The sequence below is a fragment of the Panthera uncia genome, chromosome D2 (genome assembly GCF_023721935.1).
Source record: "Panthera uncia isolate 11264 chromosome D2, Puncia_PCG_1.0, whole genome shotgun sequence".
Lineage (NCBI taxonomy): Eukaryota > Metazoa > Chordata > Mammalia > Carnivora > Felidae > Panthera > Panthera uncia.
The window spans coordinates 19,261,744-19,286,517 of record NC_064818.1 but is presented as its reverse complement, the minus strand read 5'-3'; the positions used below and the strand labels follow the sequence as shown (position 1 = coordinate 19,286,517).

Sequence of the window (24,774 nt, the reverse complement as noted above, 5' to 3'; positions counted from 1 at the left end):
CACTTTAACCATGACTGAGCTGAACGAGGTATCAGAAAATCTGCAAATACTTACTGAGTGCCAACTATGTACTGGTTACAGTGCTAAGGATACTCTTTACCCTTTGGGTAACTGATCACTTAGAACAGCATTCTCCAACCTGTCTTTGTCACTCATTTTACACCATGAGCTAGTAATATTTATATGTTTATATATACATGTAAATAGTGACATATATGACATAAAACAATACTCTTACACTCTGTTCTTTTCTAATCTAGTTGTATTTTTTTATATGCTGGTTGTGATGACTAAAATAATTTTTGAGACACTAACTCACCACTGGAAACACTGTAGCATGGCACACCATGCCATGCCTCTTCTCTGTTCTCTGCCCCATTTGAGCAGTACAGTGTTAAAAGCCTCAACTAGTTCAATGTGAATACTCAACAAAAGTGTACATACATTCAACATTTTCCTCTGGAAAAAATAAAATGAACAGTCTTCAATTTTTCTCAACCTAAGATTTCCTATTACATATCACTTGTTCTGATGGAATGCAACCAAAAATAATAAAACCTAATTTTGATGATACTCTTGTTTATTCCAGGAGGAAGAGAACAGCCAAACTTGGTGCCAAATCGCCTCGAAACCAGGAAACATCAAGCAATTTAGCCACACCTCTCATTCCTGATCATTCTGGGGCATCCTGAATAGTCATAAAAGAAACAGTTTCTATCACTTCAACTCTGTAAGATGACAACTTCCCAGAACAAAAGACAATAAAGCTTCACTAATGCTGGCCACATTTATTTGTAATTTGGCATAAAAACTTTAAACAATTTTCACCCACATTTACAACTTTGCCAGTCTAGGAAGAAAGAGACTAATGAGCAAATTACGGACAAAAAGACCATAAGAAAAATGTTTACCTTAATTAAGAGAGAACAAACTCATCTAGCATTGCATGCCACACAATCATAACAGTGTGATAAATTCTCATTATAAATCACTTTTATCTATTAAGGCAGGTCTGGAAGGACTTCTAGCTGGCAGAACAGTCAAACTTGTTCAAAATGCTATCTATACTTTAATGAAGCTGCATTTACTTTAAAATAGGCTGTGATTCAGAATAGCATATTAAAAATTTTAATGTGTGCCTGAAGTTATTCTGTTAGTAAGGTTTTACAGTATTAAACACCTTAATCCTTAAGTGCTGTCCTCAGAGACATAAACCACTGATTTTTCTATTCAAAGCAGAATATTCTAGTACTCTGAACCTAAGAGTTGGAAAGATTTTTATTTTCTTCCACTCAAAATAAATGTATGCTATATAGAAGAAATACTATATATTGCTTTATTTTTCTTCTTCATGACACCCCCATTAGGACAACCCTAGAATTGCCTACTTCAGTGTTAATTATATTGAATCTTAAATTCTTAGTTCTTTCTAGCTGTAATGAGAATCAACCTTCCAATAATTTCAAATGCTTATAAATTTTTAAAAGTTCCATAGTCCTTACTTAGTTTCGTATGACAAAACATGCCCTTTCCCAAAATGCCATGCTTACTAAGTGGAAATATTTCTAATACATTTTTTTCACTGTATTCTATATGGTTAAAGAGAATGGAGGAGTAAAAGGGAATGAGAGAAGGACGAATGAGGGGTAGAGAGAGGGACAAATTTTACTCAAAATTATTCTTTACACAGGCACTGAACAATGGTTCATCACTCTAAACTTATTCATGCTAACTACAAAGATGACAGAAACATAAAATTAATGAATCCATAAAAGTGCAGTTTTTGGAAACCAAGATGGACATTATCAAGAAAAAAAGGACTGACTGTTGAAGGACTTTTGCCTGTTTTTCAATAGCAATCATCACCCACTACCTTTCAACATGGTCTTCTTAGTAACTAAGTCATAGTATTTCCAAGTCAGATGGTGAGATTTTGGCTTACAAAGTCAGCTTAACCATAAAAACCACCAAAGGAACTTGTTAAGTATATGTTTCCTAATCTCACCATAGACGTACTGAACCAGAATCTCCAGAGAAGAATCTGAATTTCTGAAGTGATGGCAAATTCAGGTAGTTGGCTTTTTGCCTTTCTGCCAGGCAGCTCCCTACCAGCAATTCAACCAAAGTAGCCATACAGCCACTCATTTGGCCACTCTACTAAAGGATTGATGGCTTAAAACATAAAGCATAGGACTAAATTCCAATGGGGTAAAGAAAGGGGCAGACTGGTAGCAGTAGCCATGAAAAATGTATCTCTAGGCTTATATGTGCAACCAATAAGATCAAAAGTCTAGAGAGTGAAATACAACACAATCCATGGCTATATTCTCTCTAGCATCATCTGGGGATCGTCTGTATATTCCAAGTCATCACACCACCATGGGATTTAGAATTTAATAACCATCTAAAACATGGCATGAATCCCTAGATACATTTATATTATTGGATATCTTGAGTAGTAATACTTTAGAATAAAGAAGGTTTAAAATAAAGACTAACAACTGTTTTCTATACAACATTCAGAGGCGGATACCCACATCAAATGGGAGAATTGCCTTCAAAAGTGCCTCCTGTCATTTTCATTTTATTTTTACTTATTAAAAATCATAATTAAACAAATTTCATCTCTGAATTTAAAAAACTTTAACTTAATATAGGTATACACATATCAGGGATGTTAGCCAAAACTGATTCAGCAGCTGTGTGTTTAAGTAACAAGAGCAACTCAAATAAATTCTGAATAGTAAATTCCTCTGAGGAAAACTTTTGATTTTTTCTCTCTTCCTTGAGCTCAATCTCTCTCTTTTGGCACATTCTACTCATAATACAGTACTGTGTACATTCATAGCACTTCATAAATAATAGAAAAATAAAATGATGTCTGTAGACATAGGCCTGGAGGGATCAATTCTTAGGCACAATTCCAATGGTTAACTTTAACCATGGGGAAATTATGCTAAATGCCCTCAAAACATACTGCCGAAATATTTTTATTTTCAAAGAAAAATTTATAATCAAAATGTGGAATATAGTTGGCTATTCTGAATGGGTTAAGTGTGTCAATGACTGGAAACTAAGCTAAAACATTAACCTCATCTATTTTTCTCCATATTATCTAAAATCTCTAAAATTGTAACCACATTTTGAATAAAAAAATCAATTCCAAGTTTCTCATGATAATTGGGGGAAAACACAGCATGGGTAATGCAAGAGAATAAGCCATCTAAAATTATCTTAAATCATTTTAATATTCATGTTTCCTTGGGGATTTTTAGAGACTGATCAAATTACATTTTGATTAGGATAGTAATGAAGTCCATCACATTTTTTAAGTAAAAATATCTGACAATAGGGAAAAAGAATCCAATTTATGCTCAAGTTCCAATTTATTCAAGTAGTAGGCTAGGAATTTTTAAATGGCCACAAACAACCAAACAGGTAGGTAATCCACTAATGAGTAATTTCTTCTTCAGCATGATGAGTATAAAACATCTCAACACACTGAAGATTGAGCATATATCCTACAGCACTTGGCAAATGCAAGGTGTATACTAGCTATGTAATTATACTTGGAAATTCACCATGCTTTCTTATGACTGGTGAGAACCCAGGCTTCCCAGCTCTTGCCACCACAATCAGTCCACTGAAGTCCCGCTAACAGTACTCACAACAACAACCGTAGAATAATTTACATTCCATGTGATGAGTAACTAATAAAATGAGATTAAAGGAAGGCATTCTAAACTAAAATAAGAAAAGAAATTGAGAAATCCCGCAATGTTTATTATTATTTAGCAATAAAAGTCATAGGGAGAAGGGGAAGCAAATATGAAACCAAACAGCAACAACAAAAAAACTAGACCACAACAGATAATGTTCAGCTTGCATAATCATTGTTTTTGAATTGTTTGATGGTATCTCTCATTATCTCCTAATGACTGTATACACAACAAAGTTTGTTCAGACTAAGGTTATACTTTGGAAAACGATTCATAAAAACATATACTGGCAGGTCACTTGAAACTACTATGTAACCTTGGAAGAAAACTCAAGGTGCCTGTACTTCCATTCCTGACCATCCATGCATTGGATAGTGTGTTCTAGAATAAAGCAGAAGAAAGGCCACCCAAGGGAAATTCTCAGCCTAAAAGAGAAATGTAGCACATTCGTCACTCTTTGACAGATGAAAAGAAGAAGCGTGCAAGAAAGGAAATCTAAGGTTTGTACTACATTGGAAAGAAAAAAAAATTAGCTATTAAATCTGTGTGGTACAAAAAAAGATGCCTACTGTATAAACACTGGAAGTTTATGTATTGAAAACACTTTATTACACGTGGAGAGTTACCATTACTTATGGCCACTGAATGAAAGGGCATCACTGAAATCATAATTTGCTATTGTATCTCCTATAAAAACATTTCCATTATAATAAAATACTTAATTTTTTTGGTTGTTGGATAAAAGGCATAATTTTCAATTATGATAAGCCTTCCAAAATATTGCTATTACACAAATATTCTGGGACATATGTGGTAAGAATAAAGGTTGATTTTCTCCCGGCAAACTTCCAGGGTTTTTTTCCCCAGTAATTCCAGTCTCCATTATCAAAGCCACCAATTGCACCATCTCTCATGATTTACCTTTCTTGGATTTGGCTCCAATCTTCAGTTTTGATGGCCAAGCAATCTGCGTATTTGTTTCCTCCATGATCTGTAACAAAAATTAAGAGAGAAAAATATTGATTCAATTAAGAGCTTGTATTTACAGTTAAGATTCTTCTAAAAAAATTATTTTCAAGTCTTTAGTCTCATGCTGATAAAGTGATCTCATCTTAAAATAATGCAAAAGAAAAACTTGGTGAAAAGAGATACTCATTTTTATAAGCCTTTAATCTATTAAAAATATTCAAGTATATTTTGTTACTCCCAGTGTTCCTCTCCGTGATGCTCCAGAATTTTAGCATAGAGACAACAAAACCAAAAGTACATGAACAAGTAATTGACCCCACTTGACGCCAGAACTCTCAGAGATGCTTGCGCTGAATAAAATTCCCCAAGACCATCGCCAACAGATTGCAACACACCAAACATAATCCTTGTAATACAAAACTACGTGGGCTAGGCCATACTAAATGAAGATTTTTTTTTTTCTGGGAAAAAAAATAACAACTTGCTCTGGTCACATTTGTATTTCATTAAAACTGATGAAAAACCTCTAAATACGACATCATGTCCTAAGGCTGCATTCCCATCATCCTTCGCCTAGTGCAAAATGGCATCTCTGCCCCAGTTCTTTTCTGCTTCCATGTAGCTAACACAGGCCAGGGGGCCTTGGACCCAAATGTGCCAAGGTGCAAGAACAAGTGAGGGAAACAACAACCACAGAGCAAAGGCAGTAGATGGCAATTAAAAAAGAATAACCAAAAAATGTTCATCCTTGTTCCTCTCTTATCACATGAATAAGACTAGATTAAGGTTTACTTTTGTACCATGAATACAAAATTCACCAAAGAAATTGATAGAGCAAACAACTAAACAAGTTAATAGGCAAATAACAGCAACTAGCATACATTAACCACTTCAAATAGTAGAGTAATATATACTTTTTAATATGGACTTAGTGTTAGTTAACTAAACAAACTAAAGGTGAAGACAACTAAACACAGTGAGATTAATAAAAAATACCTTTATCCCTTCAGCACAGTCTATGTCTTATGTAGACATAAGGCTACATGCTTAACATGTTAACGTGCACTGTACTTCACTTAATCCCCCTTTTCACAGCATAAAAGAACTTTCAGCAGATGTTTCAAACAGGCAGCTCACAGATGCACTTTGTCTACCCATCACAAGGTTTTTAAAATGTGAGCCAACATTTTTAACCCTGGGAATTTCACATAGAAATTAAGATTTCTGGTTCTCTGGAAAACTTGACAGATTAGCACCTGGAGCTCACATTCCCACATGGCAACACTTGGCTGGCACTGAGGACCAGATGCCCTCTTCTGTCAGGTCCAGGAAGGTTCTGGGCTGTACCCCACAGCCCCCACTGGGTCTCTCACACTGAGGTCAAGAGCCACTTGCCATTATCATCACATTTGTGTTACTCACTTGCCATTTATCATGGTGTTTATACTGCTATTTTTCTCAGAGAAATATTTCTCTATACCTGTGTATCTCTATTAAAGACTGAAAAACAAAAATGAGGTCACACAGTCCTCACTAAGTCAATGTACTGGCCTGGCCCTGAAAGTAGGTGAACTTGTTACCCCGACCCTATAAGACCTGGACCTGCTTCTTCTCCTCCCATCTCATGTTGTCCTTGTTAATGTGCTCTAATCCATATTTCAAAATTAAGTAAATAAATATTATCCTCTTCAGTTTCTTCTGCTTCCCAGGAACATGCCAGCAGGCTTCCCCCATAGGGCTTCTGTGTCCACGCTCACTCGCCCTTTCCACTCCTGCATGACCCCAACTGGAATTCTTCTTCCCATCTCTCTGTGCTGACTTCTCTCCTATCCCTTACCGTATTCTGAAATTCTCCTATTTTCTGTATTTACTTGTTTATAATCTGTCTCTGCAAAATAAAAGCTCTCTATCCTACGCACAGCAAGCACAGGATATATTTGGGTAAATGAATCTTCATAGCATGCTTACAAAGCAGACTTCTTTATTCCTCACACAGGCAGGAAGCAGTAGAGTGGAGATAAAAATGCCAGGCTATTTGTAAAGACCATATTTTAATGACCAAACCATACAGAACATAGGGTCTCTTTTTAAAACATGTATATATGCTTTAATATGTGTGCATAACAAGTGGCTTTAACATCTTACAAATATTTATCAAGAGCCTACCTAGGTTCCACAAGTTCCAGGACCCACAGCTATGAATAAGATACAACTCCTGGCATCCACAAGCTTACAGTCCAGTCAAGGACACAGATAAAAAAGCCAACTGCTTAACAGTAAACCAGCTGCTAGCACAGGATCTGCTCACAAGGGCAGCTCACAGCCACTATCTTGAAAGGGCCAGTTAAGGGAGGTGGTTAATAAAGGTTCCCTAAAATATAATCTATAAAATCACTTAAGTCCTGAAGCCAAGTAAAAGTAAATTTCTGGGTAAGTTCAACAGTCACTGAATGAGGGGAGGAAGCTCCAATTAGGAGGGACTTCTCCTATAGTCCAGCTATAGTTCCAGCTACTATACGTACATATATCTTCAAAGTGACTAAAAATTTATTCAGAATTTTCCTCTAAGTTGCTTTATGCCAAAGACATAAAATGGAAAAATGAGACCATACTATATATAATGCTGTTGGTGGGGAAGCATTATAATTTGCATACTTTTCTTTTTCTGAATTAAATAACTTGTCCATTTAATCCAGTAAGTTATGTTGGGTGCCACAATTATAATACTATTATAGAGAAGTCTCCTTGTCAACATATGGTGGCAAGACATAACTTTCTAAAATCTTAATCATTTGCAGAAGTTCCTAGAAATCACCCTGCATAAGTATTATCTTTTTATTAAATACCAATAGACGCTCCATGATAGAAAATAATATGCCAGAGATAATACCCTAGTAGTAAATAACAGCCATCAAGTCAAAATGCTACTTTACACACACTCCCTCTAAGCTTCCCACCAGTCTGGAGTCTCCACACCTACCCGCCTCGACACTCTCTGTGAGGGGAAAAGAGACTATCCCAAGCTTAGTATCCCGACCTCTAAAACCGGAGTTTCATCTTCCACACCACATGCTCTCCAAAGTTCTATGACTGGCAGTCAATGTCAAACCTTACAGAGAAAACAAATTGCTAGTTGTTGGAATCTAGCACCTGTAGCTGACCTTCTCTCTATGTTTAGGGGGAAAAAAAACAAACAAACAAAAAAACCGACTCCATTGAATATCATGTGTAGCCAGTCAATGCCACCCACACAGGTCATTCACCAGGCTGCAGTCCCCATACAGAGCTCCAAATGGATGCCTTCTCAGACATCCCTTTATTTGTTCATCACTGTGTGTAATCTGGTCATTAAGAGAGGGAGTCAAATACCAGCTCTGCCACTTTCTAGCTATCATTTTGGGCAAATTACTTTTATCAGCCTTTTATTCTCTGTATAATTATAATTATAGTACCTACTCATAGAATTGTTGGTTTTGATAAGAAAACATGTGGAAAACCTCAAACACAGAACATGGCCCACAGTGGTTGTTAGATAATATTAACCCCTGTGTTAATTACACATACATTACTTTTGGTCAGGCACCGTCCTGGAAACTAGGGATATGACAGCAAACAAGATGGTGCTTCCCTCCAGGATCTCATGGTCTAACAAGGGAGAGGACAGGTTAACCCATTATTATGTACTGTGTGTCAAGTTTCAGAATGAGACAGGGCAATATGAGAATATATAGAGGGAGTCCTAGCCCAGTCATGGGCAGTCAAGGAAAGTTACCCCAAAGAAATGCCTATTAATGCTGTCACCTGAAGGAAGAGAAACAGCTAGCTGGATAAAAGGTAGGAGAAAGCATCCCACATAGAAGAGTACATGTAGAAAGGTCAAGGGGTGCCTGGGTGGCTCAGTCGGTTAAGTGTTCGACTTTGCCTCAGGTCATGATCTCACATCTCGTGGGTTTGAGCCCCGCATCAGGCTCTGTGCTGACAGCTCAGAGCCTGGAGCCTGCTTCAGATTCTGTGTCTCCCTCTCTCTTTGCCTCTCCCCTGCTCTCACTCTTGTCTCTCTCTCAAAAATAAATAAACATAAAAAAAAAGAAAGGTCTAGAAGGAAGGAGGGTAGGTACTCCAGAGGATTTGAGGGTGATTCAATGTGGCTGAGGTGCTTCAAGGCTCACTTCATAAATCCAGGACAGCAAATGTGTCTCACGTCTTCTCCTCCCTCCTATGGATGTGCACATGGACATGCTCACAAAGACTTGAAGACATGACATAAATCAAAGACATACAGGACCTGTGCTTGGCTACTGCTCATCACTCTAAGAACCAGGAAAGTAACTGCAAATAGGAAGAGGCAATACTTACTTCACTTTTAGGAAGTCAAAATTCCCCTTAGGAAGTTATCAATGAAGCTTTTTAAACTATCACCTCCAATGACTCCAAGTCAGTTCCTACAGCACAGTCACTGCATACTAATAGTTGGTTTTAGCCTCAGCCAGTTATGGAATAGTAGAGTGTGAAAGGGCCTCTAATCAGGGGGAGGAGGAAGACCAGTTCTCTGGTGGGAGTGTTGAGGGAGGATGGTCCAGGAAGGCCAGGACTGAAGCTGGATTACCAGAGCAGGGGCTGAAGCATGAGCCCTGGTAGAAGAGGACGTAGACTGCAGGGTGCAGAGGCAGAAATCAGGGCACTAAGCAAGTGAAAGAAAGGCTCTGTGTACAGCAAGCTACTTTTTAAAATGATGTCCTAAATGGACATCAAGACAAATAGGAAGGTAAATCAAGGTAAATAAGGGAGCTGGAAAAGGTGAGGTCCAGAAGCTGAGGCCTGAAATCAAAGAAGCCACAAAACCTCTGGGAAGAAAATGACTCTCTTATGTCTCAAAAAAGGAAAAAAAAAGAAATTCTAAAGTGACTTCCAGCTAGCTTTTTAAAAACAATCTTATTATGGCCTTGTTTCTACCTTCACAAAATCAAAGCCCAAAGAACACACTACTAATTTTGAATCATTTTCTACACACATTAAATCACACTTTAAATATTTTAAAGACTTATATTAACTCATTATTCTGGATGATGTACATTAATAAAGCGGCTAAAGGAGATCAGTGGAAAAACTGGGATTTCTCCTAGAGGAAAAAAGTGGTGGCGGTGGCAGGGGCGGGGAGCAGCTAGAAAGCTTACAGATGAGTTACATATATTTTTTAAGATGTCCCTGGGCTTCCAGACAACCCTGACATAAGTGCTTACTTTCCATTTCAAAGAGGCCATGTCTGCCTTAAGAGCTCTGGTGTAGATACAAGCGATATAAATGTCACTGAGTAGACTGGGTTGTTGACCAGTGATGTTTAAAGTGTTAAAGTGATGTTTTTTAAAAATCACAGAAATGGGACCACTAAAGCAGTTAATCTTAAGGATCTCATAATGGATGAAAACACTGACACCTTTTCAAAAAAAACATTATATACTTTCCACAATCCAATTAATTTCTACAAGGAAATCACTTTACAGAAACCCATGTTATGCCCTAATTCTTAAACAAGTCAGGATATTGTCCAAAATGTTCAATTTGCATTCAAGGAATAATTCAATTAAGTGGCTAACAGTGACCAACCCCTCTCCAAAAAAAATAAGATGTGTGAAATTTGAACTGAAAGTTGGGAAACACACTTAAAATGGCTAATGCTTCCTTGTAGAGCAAGGTCGCCATGCATTATCATGGCAGTTAAGCAAATGCTTTGGTGCGCAAACCACAAAATCTCCAAGAAGAAAATGATTATCTTCTGTCTCAGGGAGAAAAATCCTGGAGTGAGTTCCAGCTAGTTTTCTTGGTTTTGTTTTTAATATCATTGCCCTGGTTTCTACCTTCAAAAAAAATCGAAGCTCAAATGTTTACTGAATCATTTTCAGTAAACACTAAATGACACCTTAAATGTTTATTCTAACTCATAATTCCGGGTGCTATATGTTTAAGCCATTTCAAATATGGCAATTTCAACTTCAGGACACCTCCATTGTCAAGACAGTATCTTCTCAATTCTGTCAATTTCAGCTAGGTTTCTTTATTTCATTATAAGCAGCAATTCTATATGTCATGAGGAGAGATGAGATTTTAGAGGAGCTTATCTAAAGATGAAATATTTTGAAAAATAACTATTTTAAGTTTATGTTGTCAAACTTGCTATACTCATTACTAACAGAGGATTAATAATGGAAATGTAATTTAATTCTTATGCTAATTTCAGATCTGATGAACAGAAATATTTACAGTAACAAAAGTATTTAACCCAAGAATATCAATTTTGAAACATATAAAGCAATTAAGATTGTTGACATCAGAAAGAATATATACTTTTTAGTTCATCTTTAATAGTTGCTCTTTCATGGGGCACCTGCTCAGTCAGTTTCAGTCAATTAAGCATCTGTTCCTTGATTTCAACTCAGGTCATGACCACACAGTTCATGAGGTTGAGCCCTGCATCAGGCTCCTCACTGACGGCACGGAGCCTGCTTGGGATTCTCTGTTTCCCTCTCTCTCTGCCCCTCCTTTGCTCATGTGTGCATTCTCTCTCTCTCTCAAATAAACTTAAAATATTTTTTTAAAAATAAAAACCAAATAAAAGTTACTTTTTCATGATGAAAAATGTGATGAAGATAGTATCCTGTGGATATGTAACAGCTCTGTTAACATCTTTTTAATTCATATTTGTATTTTGTAAATAGGGCATAATGTACCCTGATCAAAGAGTAATAGCACTGCTTTTTTTTTATATTAAAAAGGTACCTAATAAACAAGGAATCATATATTCCTGTTTTGGTTTTAGTTTCTATGGGGAGTATGAGAAGGAAAGTTGGCAAGGGAGCATAATGTTTACATGGCCTGGAATTTTAAATTTTTTTAATTGGAAGAAAGTTCTATCAGCTATTGAAAAAAATTTCATCACAGATTTATTTACAAGGGATAATTTAAGTAATTTCACTTAGCCAAAATATTTTGCCAAAATTAGAATAAAATAAATAAGTTAAAATCCAATCAAAATCTACATGGAGTTTCATCCATGATAAAAAAAAATAATTTATATTTTTCAATGCTCAAGTCATAATAAATGTTTTTTCCATCTCCAACAAATTCCATATTAATATACCATGTGGAAAGAGAACATATCTACCAATATTCACTATACTACAGATTCTGCAAGTTTGCAGCAATTACAGGATAATATCTTACAGATGATGGAAACCTTTGCCAAACCAACAATTCTACTAACATGCTTATTTCACCAAATTCTTCAACCCAGACATAAAGTTAAAAATCCACAGGTAAGTAAACACAGCATCTCAGATCAACCAACGACAAGTCTATTTACGCTGTCTTTACTCGAAATATTTATTCTTGGACCAGGAAAAGAACACTGAACACTCTAACGTGACATTTATACTCTATAAACTATTGAAAATTCATCATTCAAAATGGCTGCCAGCTGGGAGCCATCTGCAGCCTGCTTCCCCAAAAAACTAGCTCATCTGTGATTCTAGTTTCCTTATATCAATAGAGAAATAGGTCTATCCTCATGGAGAAGGCTGTTTCAAGTTACTTCAGGTACTAATGGGTTGTGAGTCAATTTGCTGCATTTCACAATGAAGGGAGCTACGTGAGAAAAGAGCCAACTAGAAAGCCCTGAAAAGTGGAGATGGGAAAGTAGTGAACTTCTCACACGAGGGGGTGTCTAAAAGCTGGGGATGTTTATTTTGCTGAGACATTAGCAGGCTCTGTTGTATTTCATTTTAAATCCACGAAATGCATCTCACCGACTCAGTTATTTGTCATCTTCAGAACAATTCCTCACATTTGTCTAATATTCTTATACATTTCCCATGTATTCCTCACAATAATCTTAGAAATCAGGTAAGTGTAACCTATTTTGCAGATAGGCATGTGACAAAGTCCAGTGAGAATCTAAATCACATGACTCCCTGGCAAGGGAAATTTCTGCCCCACTTGGCTTACAAAGTAAGTGAAAAATACCACATATTTATGGAGGCGGGGAGGACATCTGAAAGCCCAACCTCCCAGAATTCCACCATGAAGTGCTCACTAGCAGCAGAGTGGCTGCCCCTCAACACTCTGATTAACTAATGACAGAATAATCCAGAGATAGCCCCAGAATGGTTCAATCCAGGAAAGGATCACCACCTCCATGAACATATGCAGCATATCGGATGCATTTTGGCTGTCACAATGACACAACAGAGGGCCACACTGGCACTCACTGGCCAGGGCTACAGAAGCTGAACTTCCAACAAAGAGCAGGACAAACCCACTCAAGATGTCCATATACGCATCCTGGCTTGGCACAGTTCCAAGAGCCATAAAGTTGCCATAGCTTAAGTAAATGGTGCCAATCCCCCAACAAGACAAGATTACATACCAGTTAACAAAGTACATTAATTGTGAGTAGTTGCATCAAATACACATTCTGCTGCCCTCTCTTTCAGGATACAAATCACTACATCTTTATCACTGACCAGTCATGCCACTTCTTTCAAAGTCTGTGGGGGATTACTCACTGCACATCTGTAATCAGTTCATGCACAGATGGCAGACCAAGGAGTTGTACTGACTCCTTGTCTCCCAAGGTAAGAAACAATGACATTTTACAAAAAATGGATAATCAAAAGTGGAAACTGGCCAACCACGATGAAAGTACAGCAAACAAACAGTGAGATTGGAAGTGAAATCTGAGTCAAATGTCAGGGGTACAGAATCTGGGATGCTGGGAATGAAGACGCCATCGCTATTAGAGAGGCTGTGATATGCAGCCAGAGGAAACTCAGTGCATACAAGCCTAGTGACGTAAATAATGAAAGTGGTTGTGACAAAGAGGAGCTGATGCCGGCAAAATACTACACATTAAAGAAACTCTGGGAGATATTTCACAACTTTCAAAGTACAAAGGATGACATGTTGGAGTCGGATCTAGACTTACGGTTACCAAGGCACAGAAAAGATGCTCCCTCAGTATCATACGCTATACAATAAAAAAAGCACTGTTTCAACTATTCTTTTTCTTTAATTATTTTAATGTGTATTTATTTTTGAGAGAGAGAAAGAGAGAGAGAGACAGAGACAGAGACAGAGTATGAGCAGCAGAGGGGCAGAAAGGGAAGAAGGCACAGAACCGGAAGCAGGCTCCAGACTCCCAGCTGTCAGCACAGAGTCTGACACAGGGCTCGAACTCATGAACTGTGAGGTCATGATCTGAGCCAAAGTTGGACGCTTAACCAACTAGGCCATCCAGGCGCCCCAAGTTCCAACTATTTTTGACAAGTTTTTTTACCAAAAAAAAAAATGAAATACATTCATTCTCAATATTTCTAACATTTAAATACAGTGCATTAAATAATTGGCTTTAATATCTTCATTTTCCTATACATTTATCACTAACAGAAACTTTTAATATTTTCACAAAAATGTTTAGAAGTTTGAACATGTTTAGAACATGTTTAAAAATGTTTAGAACAATGAACATCATTCAAGTTTCCCAGTGATTACTGAAAACACTCTGCAGTTTCAGCCTGCACAGTCATTTTTATGGTCCCACGTTGCTGTGCAAGTTGAGGACTACCTTTTATGTCCTATTGAGAATAACTGACAAGGGGCTTCACACTGTTCCACACCATAGGCAAGCTTAAATAATTCATTTCTAGAAGTTCAGAGAACTCCCCCTTATCAACCAAAATCTAGCTCAAATATACCCTCCACTCTGAACACTCTCCCAACCCTCCTGGCCAGAAGTCATCTTTCTCTCTCCCCTCCGCACTCTAACTTTGTTGTGGCAACATTATAGTACTTATTTCTTTGCTTGTTTTTCCAATCCCACCAATAAAGTGGCCTCCCAACGGCCAACAAACTGTATCTTGTTCACTTCTAAACATTTGAATCTAGCACTTAGGATCTAAGAAGCATTGTTAAAATACAGTGATGGAGATAAGAAAGGTCAAAAGGAGAGGCAACAATTATCTAAGACTTTCCAATTACTTGGCACTTGGTAAATCAGACAGAGTAGAGCAGCTCCATCTACACAGTCTCCTTTAACTCATACAAAAAATGGTATCTGTTAGGAATCTGCTTATCAAAATAAATGAACTGAGTCAATATTCCTTAAATGAAGGTAAATTCTGTATCACTGACAGAATTCATTCTCCCAGGGTATGTCTGCATACTAATGGATAAAGAAACTCTCCAACTAAAATGTCTGAGGTGGAGAAGTACAGTGAGTGGCAAGCTGGGCCAAGTACGGGTTGTGGACAGTGGGAAGCCTAAGTTCTGTCATTTCCACTCTAGCCAATGGCTGGCACAGGCTCAGGGGCCCGCATCTGCCCATTGTAAAAGATGAGCCAGATTTCTGTATTAAGTCTCCTGATTTTCTAAAAATTTTTTTTAATATTAATTTTTGAGAGACAGAGACAGAGCACGAGCGGGTGAGGGGCAGAGAGAGAGAAGGAGACACAGAATCTGAAGCAGGCTCCAGGATCTGAGGTGTCAGCACAGAGCCTGAAGCAGGGCTTGAACCCATGAACTGCAAGATCATGACCTGAGCTGAAGTCACACACTCAACTGACTGAACCACCCAGGTGCCCTAAATCTCCTGATTTCTAAATGTGACCTATTTCAATTATTTAAAAAACACTGTGGGCCAGAGAAAGCATGGACCCTACTACTTTCTGACCTGTGCTCCAAACCAACAAGAATTTTCATGGGGTATGAGTGGGTTATTTGTAATGATCTATGTTAATGAAGAACAGGTTTCTTGGTTCCCCTGGGACATAAGGATCTGTGATTCTTAATGTTATTTCATTCCCCAACTATCACTTTATTATAATTCCCCAGAAAGTTTAAATATATCTTTATCATATCTATTATCACAAGTGTATAATAAAAAGGTTAAACCTGAACTATCTAAGTTGTATATAACTTGAATATAATGGTTTAATAGTACATATCTTGGGTAAAAAATGTAATAGTATTGATATCTCTAACAAAATCAAGTTACCAAACTTTGTTAACTTTCTAGCCTCTAATTTTTCATAAGCCCATTATTCTAGTTACATGACTTCACATTATATGCTTTTTTAGGCAACACATTTTACCATCCACATCACCTTAATCTTCTTCAAGCAAACAATCCTACTTAGCTCAGTAAACCCCAGTAGGATTAATGCTGACTGATAATGACAGATTAGCACAAAAGCAGATCTATAATGGCATCCCTAAGACATTAATAAGATAAAATTCTATGCAGGCTGTACTGGGTAAATAGGAAACGAAGTACTAGGTTTGAGAAAAGTTTGCTTTAAAAAAGGAATAATGAAGAGGTACATATTGGTTATGCTACTATTGTAACAACTCCAAATGTCAGTTGATGAACACAAAAGTTCCTCTCTCCTGTTAAATGGACTGCATAGGTCAGCAAAGGGCTTGGTTCTCCACAGTCATTCAGCGAGCCAAGCTTATGGAGGCCTTTCCATTTTATGGCTGCCCATCTAGAATCCATGGCCTCCTATCTCCCTTTGGAAGAAAAATAGGAAGAATCCTGTGCTGAACTTTTACTACCTTGGCCTCAAAGAAAAACACATTACCTCCCTCACATTCCATTGACCATAACTACACACATAGCTCTACCAATTCAAAAGGAGCTGGGTCATGCAGGGGGCAATTAGAGTATTTGCTGGGCATTACTGTCTCTGCCAGATGGTTCTTTATTTTTTAAGTTTATTTATTTATTTTGAGAGAGAGAGAGAGAGAGAGAGAGAGACAGGCAAGGAGAGGCAGAGAAAGAAGGAGAGAGAGAATCTCAAGCAGGCTCCGCACTATCCGTACAGAGCCCAATGTGGGGCTCAAACTCACAAACTGCAAGACCATGACCTGAGCCAAAATTAAGGGCTGGAAGCTTAACTGACTGAGCTACCCAGTCGCCTCTGCCAGATGGTTCTTTTAAAAGCTTCAACATCATATAGTAAAACCTACTCTTGCTCCTTTCAGAATCCAGACTTGTACACATAACCTCCTAAACATATCTCTGCCTTGATATCCCACCAGCTCCTTAGACATGTTTAAACTGTGCACAATCTTCTCCACACAACAGGACATTATAAGTTGTCTATCCAGGATCCAGGAATCAACCTGGTTATCTAATAGAGTGATGCCACTCCCAATGCCAGGGACTGATTTAAGAATAGGCATGAATAGGCATGAACCTAAAGCTCAACAACAACAAAATAAACTAAGCAACTTGACCCCAAAATGGGCAGACCTGAATAGACTGTTCTCCAACAAAGATATACAAATGGCTGATAAGCACATGAAAAGATGCTTGACACCACTGATCATTACAGAAGTGGAAATCAAAAGTATAATGAAACAGCATCTCACACCCATTAAGATGGCTACTATCACACACAAAAAAAGCAGAAAGTGCATGCTGACAAGGATGTGGATAAATTAGAACTCTTGTGCACAGTTGGTAGGAATGTAAAATGGTACAGCTGCTGTTGAAAACAGCAATGTGGAACACCAAGAGCAATTCATCAAAAAATTAAAAATATAATTAGCACATTATCTAGCAATTTCACTTCTGGTTATACACCCAAAAACTGAAATCATAGTCGCACAGAGATATTTATACATCCACATTCATAGTAGTGCTATTCATGATAGTTAAAATGTGGAAATGTAATACAAGTGTCCATCGATGGATGAATGGAAAAGCAAAATGTGGTACATGCATACAATGGAACAGTATGCGGCCTTATAAAGGAAGGAAATTCTAACATATCTACAACATGGATGAACCTTGAGGCATTATGCTAAGTAAAACAAGCCAGTCACAAAAATACAAATACTGTATGATTCCATTTCATGAGAAAATTTACCTCAAGTTGTCAAAATCATAGAGACAAAAAGTAGAATTGTTGCTTGTTTTCAGGGGCTACAGGGAGGGGGCAATGAGGATTTATTAATGGGTACAGAGTTTCAGTTTTACAAGATGCGAAAAGCTATGGGGATGGCTGCTGGTGATGGTTGAACAACAATATGAATGTTTTTATTACCACTGGACACTTAAAAATGGTTAAGATGGTAAATTTTATGTTATGTGGATTTTACCACAATTAAAAGAAGAGGAGTGGCTGGGTGGTTCAGCCAATTGAGCATCCAACTCTTGATTTAAGCTCAAGTAATGATCCCAGAGTCATGGAATCGAACCCTGTGTCAGGCTCTGTGCTGAGCATGGGGCCTTAAGATTCTCTCTCTCTCAGGGCCCCTGGGTGGTTCAGTTGGTTAAGCGTCCAACTCTTGATTTTGGTTCAGGTCATGATCTCATGGTATGTCGGACAGAGCCCCTCATCGGACTCTGCACTGAGAGATGGAGCCTGCTTGGGATTCTCTCTTGCCTTCTCTCTCTGTGCCCCTCCCCTGCTCACTTGTGCTCTCTCTCAAAATAAATAAACATTAAAAAAATTCTCTTTCTCCCCCTCTCATGTGTGTTCTCTCCCTCAAATAAAAAAAAAATTAAAATTAAAAAGAGAAAGAAAGAAAGAACAGCCAGGCATGTGATGCAATTTGGGTGAAAGATAAATAAGAAAAGGTTTGATGGGCACTTTTGAGAATGAAGCTTTCTGGCTTTTTAAAGAGAATTTCTGAAAAGGTTCTCTCTCTCCCACTAGATGGGAAACAAAGACACATGGAGCCCTGATGCTACAAGAAGAGAATCAGCTCTGGGATAAAACTGACAGGGTGGAAGACAGAGCTGAGTCAGAGAACATCTGAGTCCTGGATAACATCACAAAGCTTCTTGATCAACTATCCCTGAAGCCATTACCTGTGCACACTTCAGTAATGAGAGCAGGTACACGTTCATGTTGGTGAAGCCAGCCTGTTACTGGAAATGGAAAGCATCCCACTGGATGCACATTCCAAACCTGGTCCTCCTTCTGACTTCCACACTTTTCTCTGATATGTGTTCAAAGCTGTCCTCTCACCTCCCATAGCTTCTCCCTCGCTGCCCACACTACTGTACCCAATCAGTTGCACAGACCTAGTGATTCTCTCCCCCAAACTGTGCCCAGAACCTAAAACAACCTTCCATCCAGGTAATTACCACTCCTGAGCATTTCCACAAAGGGCTTCACACGTGGTAGCAGCACTTCCAGCTCTCTCCCCTTCAAGTCGTTAAGTGCGGATATTTCCCTCCTCTAAATCCACCAGTGCTTATTCATTATCTCTTAAGTCGGGCACAAACTTCTTGGCCTAACATTAAGGCTGTCCATACCAGGCCACGACCCACCTCTTTGGTTTTACTTTTCCTCAGTCTCCTCTACTTTCATCACCACCACTATCCACTGTCCTGCCCACACCCAATCCCTATGGTTTTCTTGCATTATATAAGCAGTTCTATTGTTTCACGGTCTCCTGCACTCAATTTCTATCTGTTGTTCATCACAAAGCATAAAAGCAACTTCAAGATCCCCTTAATTTAATACAATCTTTCCCTCCTCTGAGCTGCTATATTGTCTTTCTTATGCCACTTATATTTCTATTTTTAAACTGGATCAACCCCCTTCTAGAATAAACTATCTTTGAGGGAAAAGTCTATTTTACTTATACTGAACTTGCCAGGTCTTGCAAGGCCTAATTATTGGTAAGCCAATGAAAGTTACACTTTTGACAATCACAAAGAGGATGTCTGGGCATTTCATTTGCAAGACAGTTTTAAGCTTCTAGAAGAACAATCCATTGCCCTTTGAGGAAACCAAAGGTAGAATCACATTATTTTAATAGGATCATATATCTAAATCAAGAGTCCCTGGCTCAGATGTCAACTGGAGTCAGGCAAGGAACAGTTAGGAATGGATGGGCAGAGTGCATGCTTTTAATTCAAATATACATTCCACACACACACACACACACACACACACACACACAAATAGACAAACAAAGATTATTCATTGCCCCAAACAAATACATTTTCTCTCATTTTCCTGAAATTCACCACCCCCTTATTCATATTTCCCCTTGATCTATAAATATGAGTACAAGAATTACTCCACCATGAGAAAACCAACAGTGCACTGACACCAACCGTCACAGAATAAGAGGGAGTGGAAGAGCATGTGGCAAACAGGGACACATCACTAGCTCCAACCAGCATGTGTAGACACTGGCCCAAAGTAGCCAGACTTTCCAACTTTCCAAGAAAAGCTATCAAACCAGACTGGCATGTAAAATCTCCTTAATTTTAAAATGCAGCTAAATAATTTACTTAAAAATCACTATTTAGATAAATATGATATGGCCTAAACTAAATGTTGATATACCAAATACAACCAGCAAGCCATTCTCTTGTTTTCTGTTTACCTGAGATGGGTTAAAAGAGAAATAACAGAATGTGGTAATACTCAAAAAGTGAATAGATGGTGCTTCTATCAGAATCAGAAAATTCTGTGCCCCAGGCATTTTATAAAGAGCTGGGCTTTGATCTTAGGAAGAAGGAACAGGCAGCTTTACAAGCCAGCACCTGACTACGGGTCTAGGGCATTTGGTGGGGAGGCCCAGGGCTAAAGGCTGCTGGGAAGCTGAGATCAATTAAGCCTCATACAAGGTTATATGTGAATTCCCTTGCACTTGGTAGAAATTTTTAAACCACTAAATTTTCCTGAATTAATGTTAAATTAACACTTCCAAGAGGATGCCAGAAAAATAAAGTATTACCCTGTTGAATTTGGTACAGCATGACAGAAAATATCTACTGTACTATAAATGTATTTTTCTGCAAAAGTAATTTTAAATATTTCTGATATAGGAAAAAGTATAGAGCTCATAAAAAGTTATGAGTAATATTCAAAGGATTTATACATTTCAAAAATTATTTTAATTGATTATGAAAATTTCCAAAGAAGCTACTCCGGAGACTTAAGTGCACTAACGATGTCACAAGGGAGACTTGGAAAGACAAACATACAGATATACTAAGGTTTCATTCATTTGCAAAAGTGTAGAATTAGATTTGGCAATATTTCAGATGTCTTCATGTAATTCTTAGAATAAAAGTTTCAAACAGTTTTTCCCTTGTGAATTTTCAGGTTCTTAAACATCTAAAAAGAATCCAATTAAAAACCACCAAACTTTCCAAATGCTGGTTTCAAGGAATTAAGATTCTTTCGATACAACTCAAATTCCAAAACCTATTCACACCTGATAAAATGGCATAATTATCCTATATTATGAAATATGAACCAGTTGGTGAGGTATATTTTTACCATTATGCATTCATTCATTTATCAAACAAGGTAAGTATGAGACATTATGCTCAACCTACGAGCAACAACGATGGACAGCTATGGCCACTGCTCTCACAAGGCTGATATTATACTCAGGGAAACCAACAACCAACACTTACACCCTTAACTACAAAGTGTAAGAAGTTTCATGAAAGAAACTTACATGTTGCAATGATCTCACCTAACATAGAGATGCCATGTAGTCTATTAATCAAGGGAAGGCTATGCCTTGATGAAATGAGCCACAATATGAAGCATAGTTACATCAAAGTGGGTAATGAAAATCATGCCTGGGAGAGGGAGCAACATTCATTCATTTTTAAATATATTTACTGCATGCCAGATATGTGTCAGTCATTGCAGTAAACATTAGGCATAAATAGTGAATAGAATTTAAATAGTCCCTGATTACACTTATAATCTACTGGGGGAAATGAACAGGTATAATAAAATAAATCTACTGGGAGAAATGAAGAAAAGGCAGCAGGAAGAAATCATTTTTTAAGTGTGGTAGGGGTTAAAAAAGAACAGGATGCTCTGAGTCAGAACAGTAAGAGGGGCAGTACTTTATACTACATGAGACGACCTCTCTGAGAGCGTCACTGAAAGATGCCAAGGAAAACATAAAGAACATTGCAAGCTGAGAGTACAATACAGCACAAAGGCCCTGAAGCAGAAGGGAACTCAGTGTTAAAGGCCTGAAAGGCAACCAGAAAGCAGGAGGAAACAGCAATAGGTTAGGCGGAGAGGGAAGTAAGGGCCAAGTCCAAAGATCCACGATAAGGGGGTTGGATCTCAATATAAAGAGCTAGGAAGGCAATGAAGGGCTTTAAGCCTTGGAGGAACATGACCATATTTGTCTTTTACAGATCACAGTGAAGAAGGCAGGACTGGGAGTAGAGAGAAGAGCTAGGAGGGCATTGCAACTGTCCAGCAAGAGATGATGGGAGCGTGAAGAAGGGTCAGGATGGCAGAGACAAAGAAAAATGAAGCAAATCAACATATACTGAGGGTGGAACTGACAAGACTACTGATTGATTTGATTGGAGAGGAGTGATGAAAGAGGAGTTATCAAGTTGTCAATCAGGTTTCTGGTTCAAATAACTACATGGCTCATGCAATCACGGAGACTAGAAGAAAGAAAGAGACCAAATGAGACTAAGAAAATAAAAGTTTTAGTTAAGTTACATTTTTGAAGTCTATGAGCCACTCTAGTAGATTTATAGCCAAGTGGAAATATCAGGCTAAGGTGATAAGAATCTAGTGATCAGAAGGAAAAAAATTTAATTGGAACTATAAATTTGGAATTAGATATTTTAGATCATGGAATCTGAGACTCTCACCTACTAAAGACAGAAAAAACAAAGGTCCTCCTAATTTGGGTGTGAAACTAACCTTGAGACAAAGTAGAATGGTAAGTAGAATGGAGGTCAGGGGAATAGGGAATAGGTATTGTTTCATGGTCACGAAGTTTCGCTTTGGGAAGGTGAAAAAGTTCTGAACATGGATGGTGGTGACGGTTGCAAAACAGGGTGAATATACTTAATGCCACTTAAAAATGGTTAAAATAATCTTACGTAGTGTGACTTTAATAAAAAAATAAACTAAACCTCAAGAATTCCAACATTTAGACATTGGGTAGAACATGAGATGCTGAAAACACCAGGGAGGGAATGAGCTTCCAGAATGGTAGCAGACAATGAGGAAGTCATAGAGAACAAAGGGAAAACTCCAGACTAATCCCCACACAGGAGAGTTCCTTAAAGAAAGTAGAACTGAAAGCTCCTGAGAAATTAAGTCAAATGAAAGACTTCAAAGTATCCCTTGGAATTTTAAAACATCAGTGGAAGGGTAAGTGCAGGAGTTGGAGTGAGTTAAGAAGTAGAATATGATTAGATGACTTTTTTAAGAAGTTTTGACTCTGACAAAAAGCAGAAAAACAGGAGGGTGGCTGGAGAAGAATGTGATGCCAAGGGAGATATGACAGTTCTAAGGAGCCTACTCCAATGTCCACTTTCTCCCAATTAGAACCCTCAATTTTCAGCTGGGCACATGGACACCTAAATTAAGTACTCTGACTTCCTCGAAGACAGGGATGGCCAGAAAACTAAGTTCTGCCTAGGGATGCTAGGAGATTCTAGGGAATCCCATGATTCAATATGTTCTGTCCCTTCTTCCATCCAGCTCACTAGACTGTGGTTCCAACTTGGATTATGAAGATAAGGGCCATAAACTAGGAGTAGGAAAATGTGTAGGCAGAAGCACCTTGATTTGCTAAGTCTTTGGGAAGCACTGTCACCACACCAGGCCTGTACTATGAGACGTAATCTTCCAACTTATTAAATAGCAATCATTTGGGTTTGCTTTGATTTTCTGTTTCCATAGACAACTCTAACCTCAACTAACATAGGCAGTTTTTATCTTTAGTATGTGAGCCAACAGAACACAATTGTGTGAAAAGGGGGTGGTCCAACTAGAAAGCCTGACTCATGACAGAGGGGGGCAGGATCTAAAGAGAAAAGCATGAGAGAGATGCAAACCCAGCACAGCTAGAAAGATGAGACTAGGTAAGATGTAGGAGGAGTTCAATCATGCAGAGACTTGCAAAGTAGGATAAGGATTTTACTTTTTTATCTTAAGAGCACTGGGAAACTAGATATTTTAATAGGTAAGTAATATAACCCAATGTGTATTTTTTTTCAAAGATCATTGACAGTAATTTGAAGAAAGGAATGAAGTGAGGGTCAAGACAGGTGGCAAGGAGACTAGGTAGAAAGTTGTTTTGACAATCCACCTGAAATACGGGGTTGGGCAAGATAATGATTATGGCCTATGGCAGAGTGAGTAAATGTGAAGACAGCACTGGCAGCACTTTGTATGTGTTATGCATGACAGATCAGGGACAGTAAGCAGTCAAGGATGACACCCAAGGTTACGACCTGGACAACACTGTGAATAGTGGTATAGCTCACTGAATTGGGGACTTGTGGAAAAGCTAAACACTTGGGTAAGTTCAATTTTTAACATTCTAATTTTTAAGTTCCTGAGACAACCAAGTGTAAATAAATACCCAGCAAGTAAAAGACTTGTTCTCACTAGCTTATTCATAATAGTGAAAAACAGGAAATAGCCAGGTGTCCATAAACAGGGAAACAGATTACCTGTGATATGCAATGTAATCCAACTCACTATTAAAAAGGAACAAACTACTGATATATGAACGATAGGAGGAACCCCACAAACATAATGCTCAGTGAAAGAAGCCTTATACCATAAAGTACATACCACGTGTTTCCATTTGTATAATATTCTAGAACAATCATTGGTGAAAAAACTCAGAAAAGTGGTTGATACAGTAAATTGGGGGTGGATCTGGGAGAGGGGATAGGAGGAAACTGTTTCAAGTAATGGTAATGGCTTATATCTGCATAAGAGTTTGGGTTACACAGATGTACACATTTGTCAAAAAACAATGAAGAGTACATTTACTTTAACAACGACAAAACACTCCAAATATTGAATGCTGATTACTGGTATGCATGGTGAAGGGGTGAAGTGTGCTGATGTCTGCTTGCTAGTCTGAAATGCAACAAAAAAATAAGATAGATTGATAAATAAATAGAAGGATAGATACATCCATATGAGATAAAGCAAATATAAAGAAGTAATTGTAAAATTTAATTAGTGGGTATGTGGTATTCCCTGAGTCTTACAACTTTTTTGTATTTTTATAATAAAATGTTAGAAAAGCTTTAAGT

The 24,774-nt window shown here is 37.9% G+C and overlaps 1 protein-coding gene across 7 annotated transcripts in view; it reads right to left on the bottom strand.

Annotated features, from left to right (window-relative positions):
• Positions 1-24,774, bottom strand: part of BICC1 (BicC family RNA binding protein 1) — a 291,648-nt gene that overhangs the window by 105,942 nt on the left and 160,932 nt on the right. For 6 of the 7 annotated variants that reach the window (XM_049645089.1, XM_049645086.1, XM_049645088.1 and 3 more), the window contains one exon: positions 4,641-4,710. In XM_049645089.1, the coding sequence (XP_049501046.1) occupies positions 4,641-4,707 (67 nt within the window). In that variant the 5' untranslated portion in view covers positions 4,708-4,710. Of the gene's footprint in view, positions 1-4,640; positions 4,711-24,774 lie in introns of those variants that run through there. The other variant, XM_049645090.1, reaches the window with a different exon arrangement.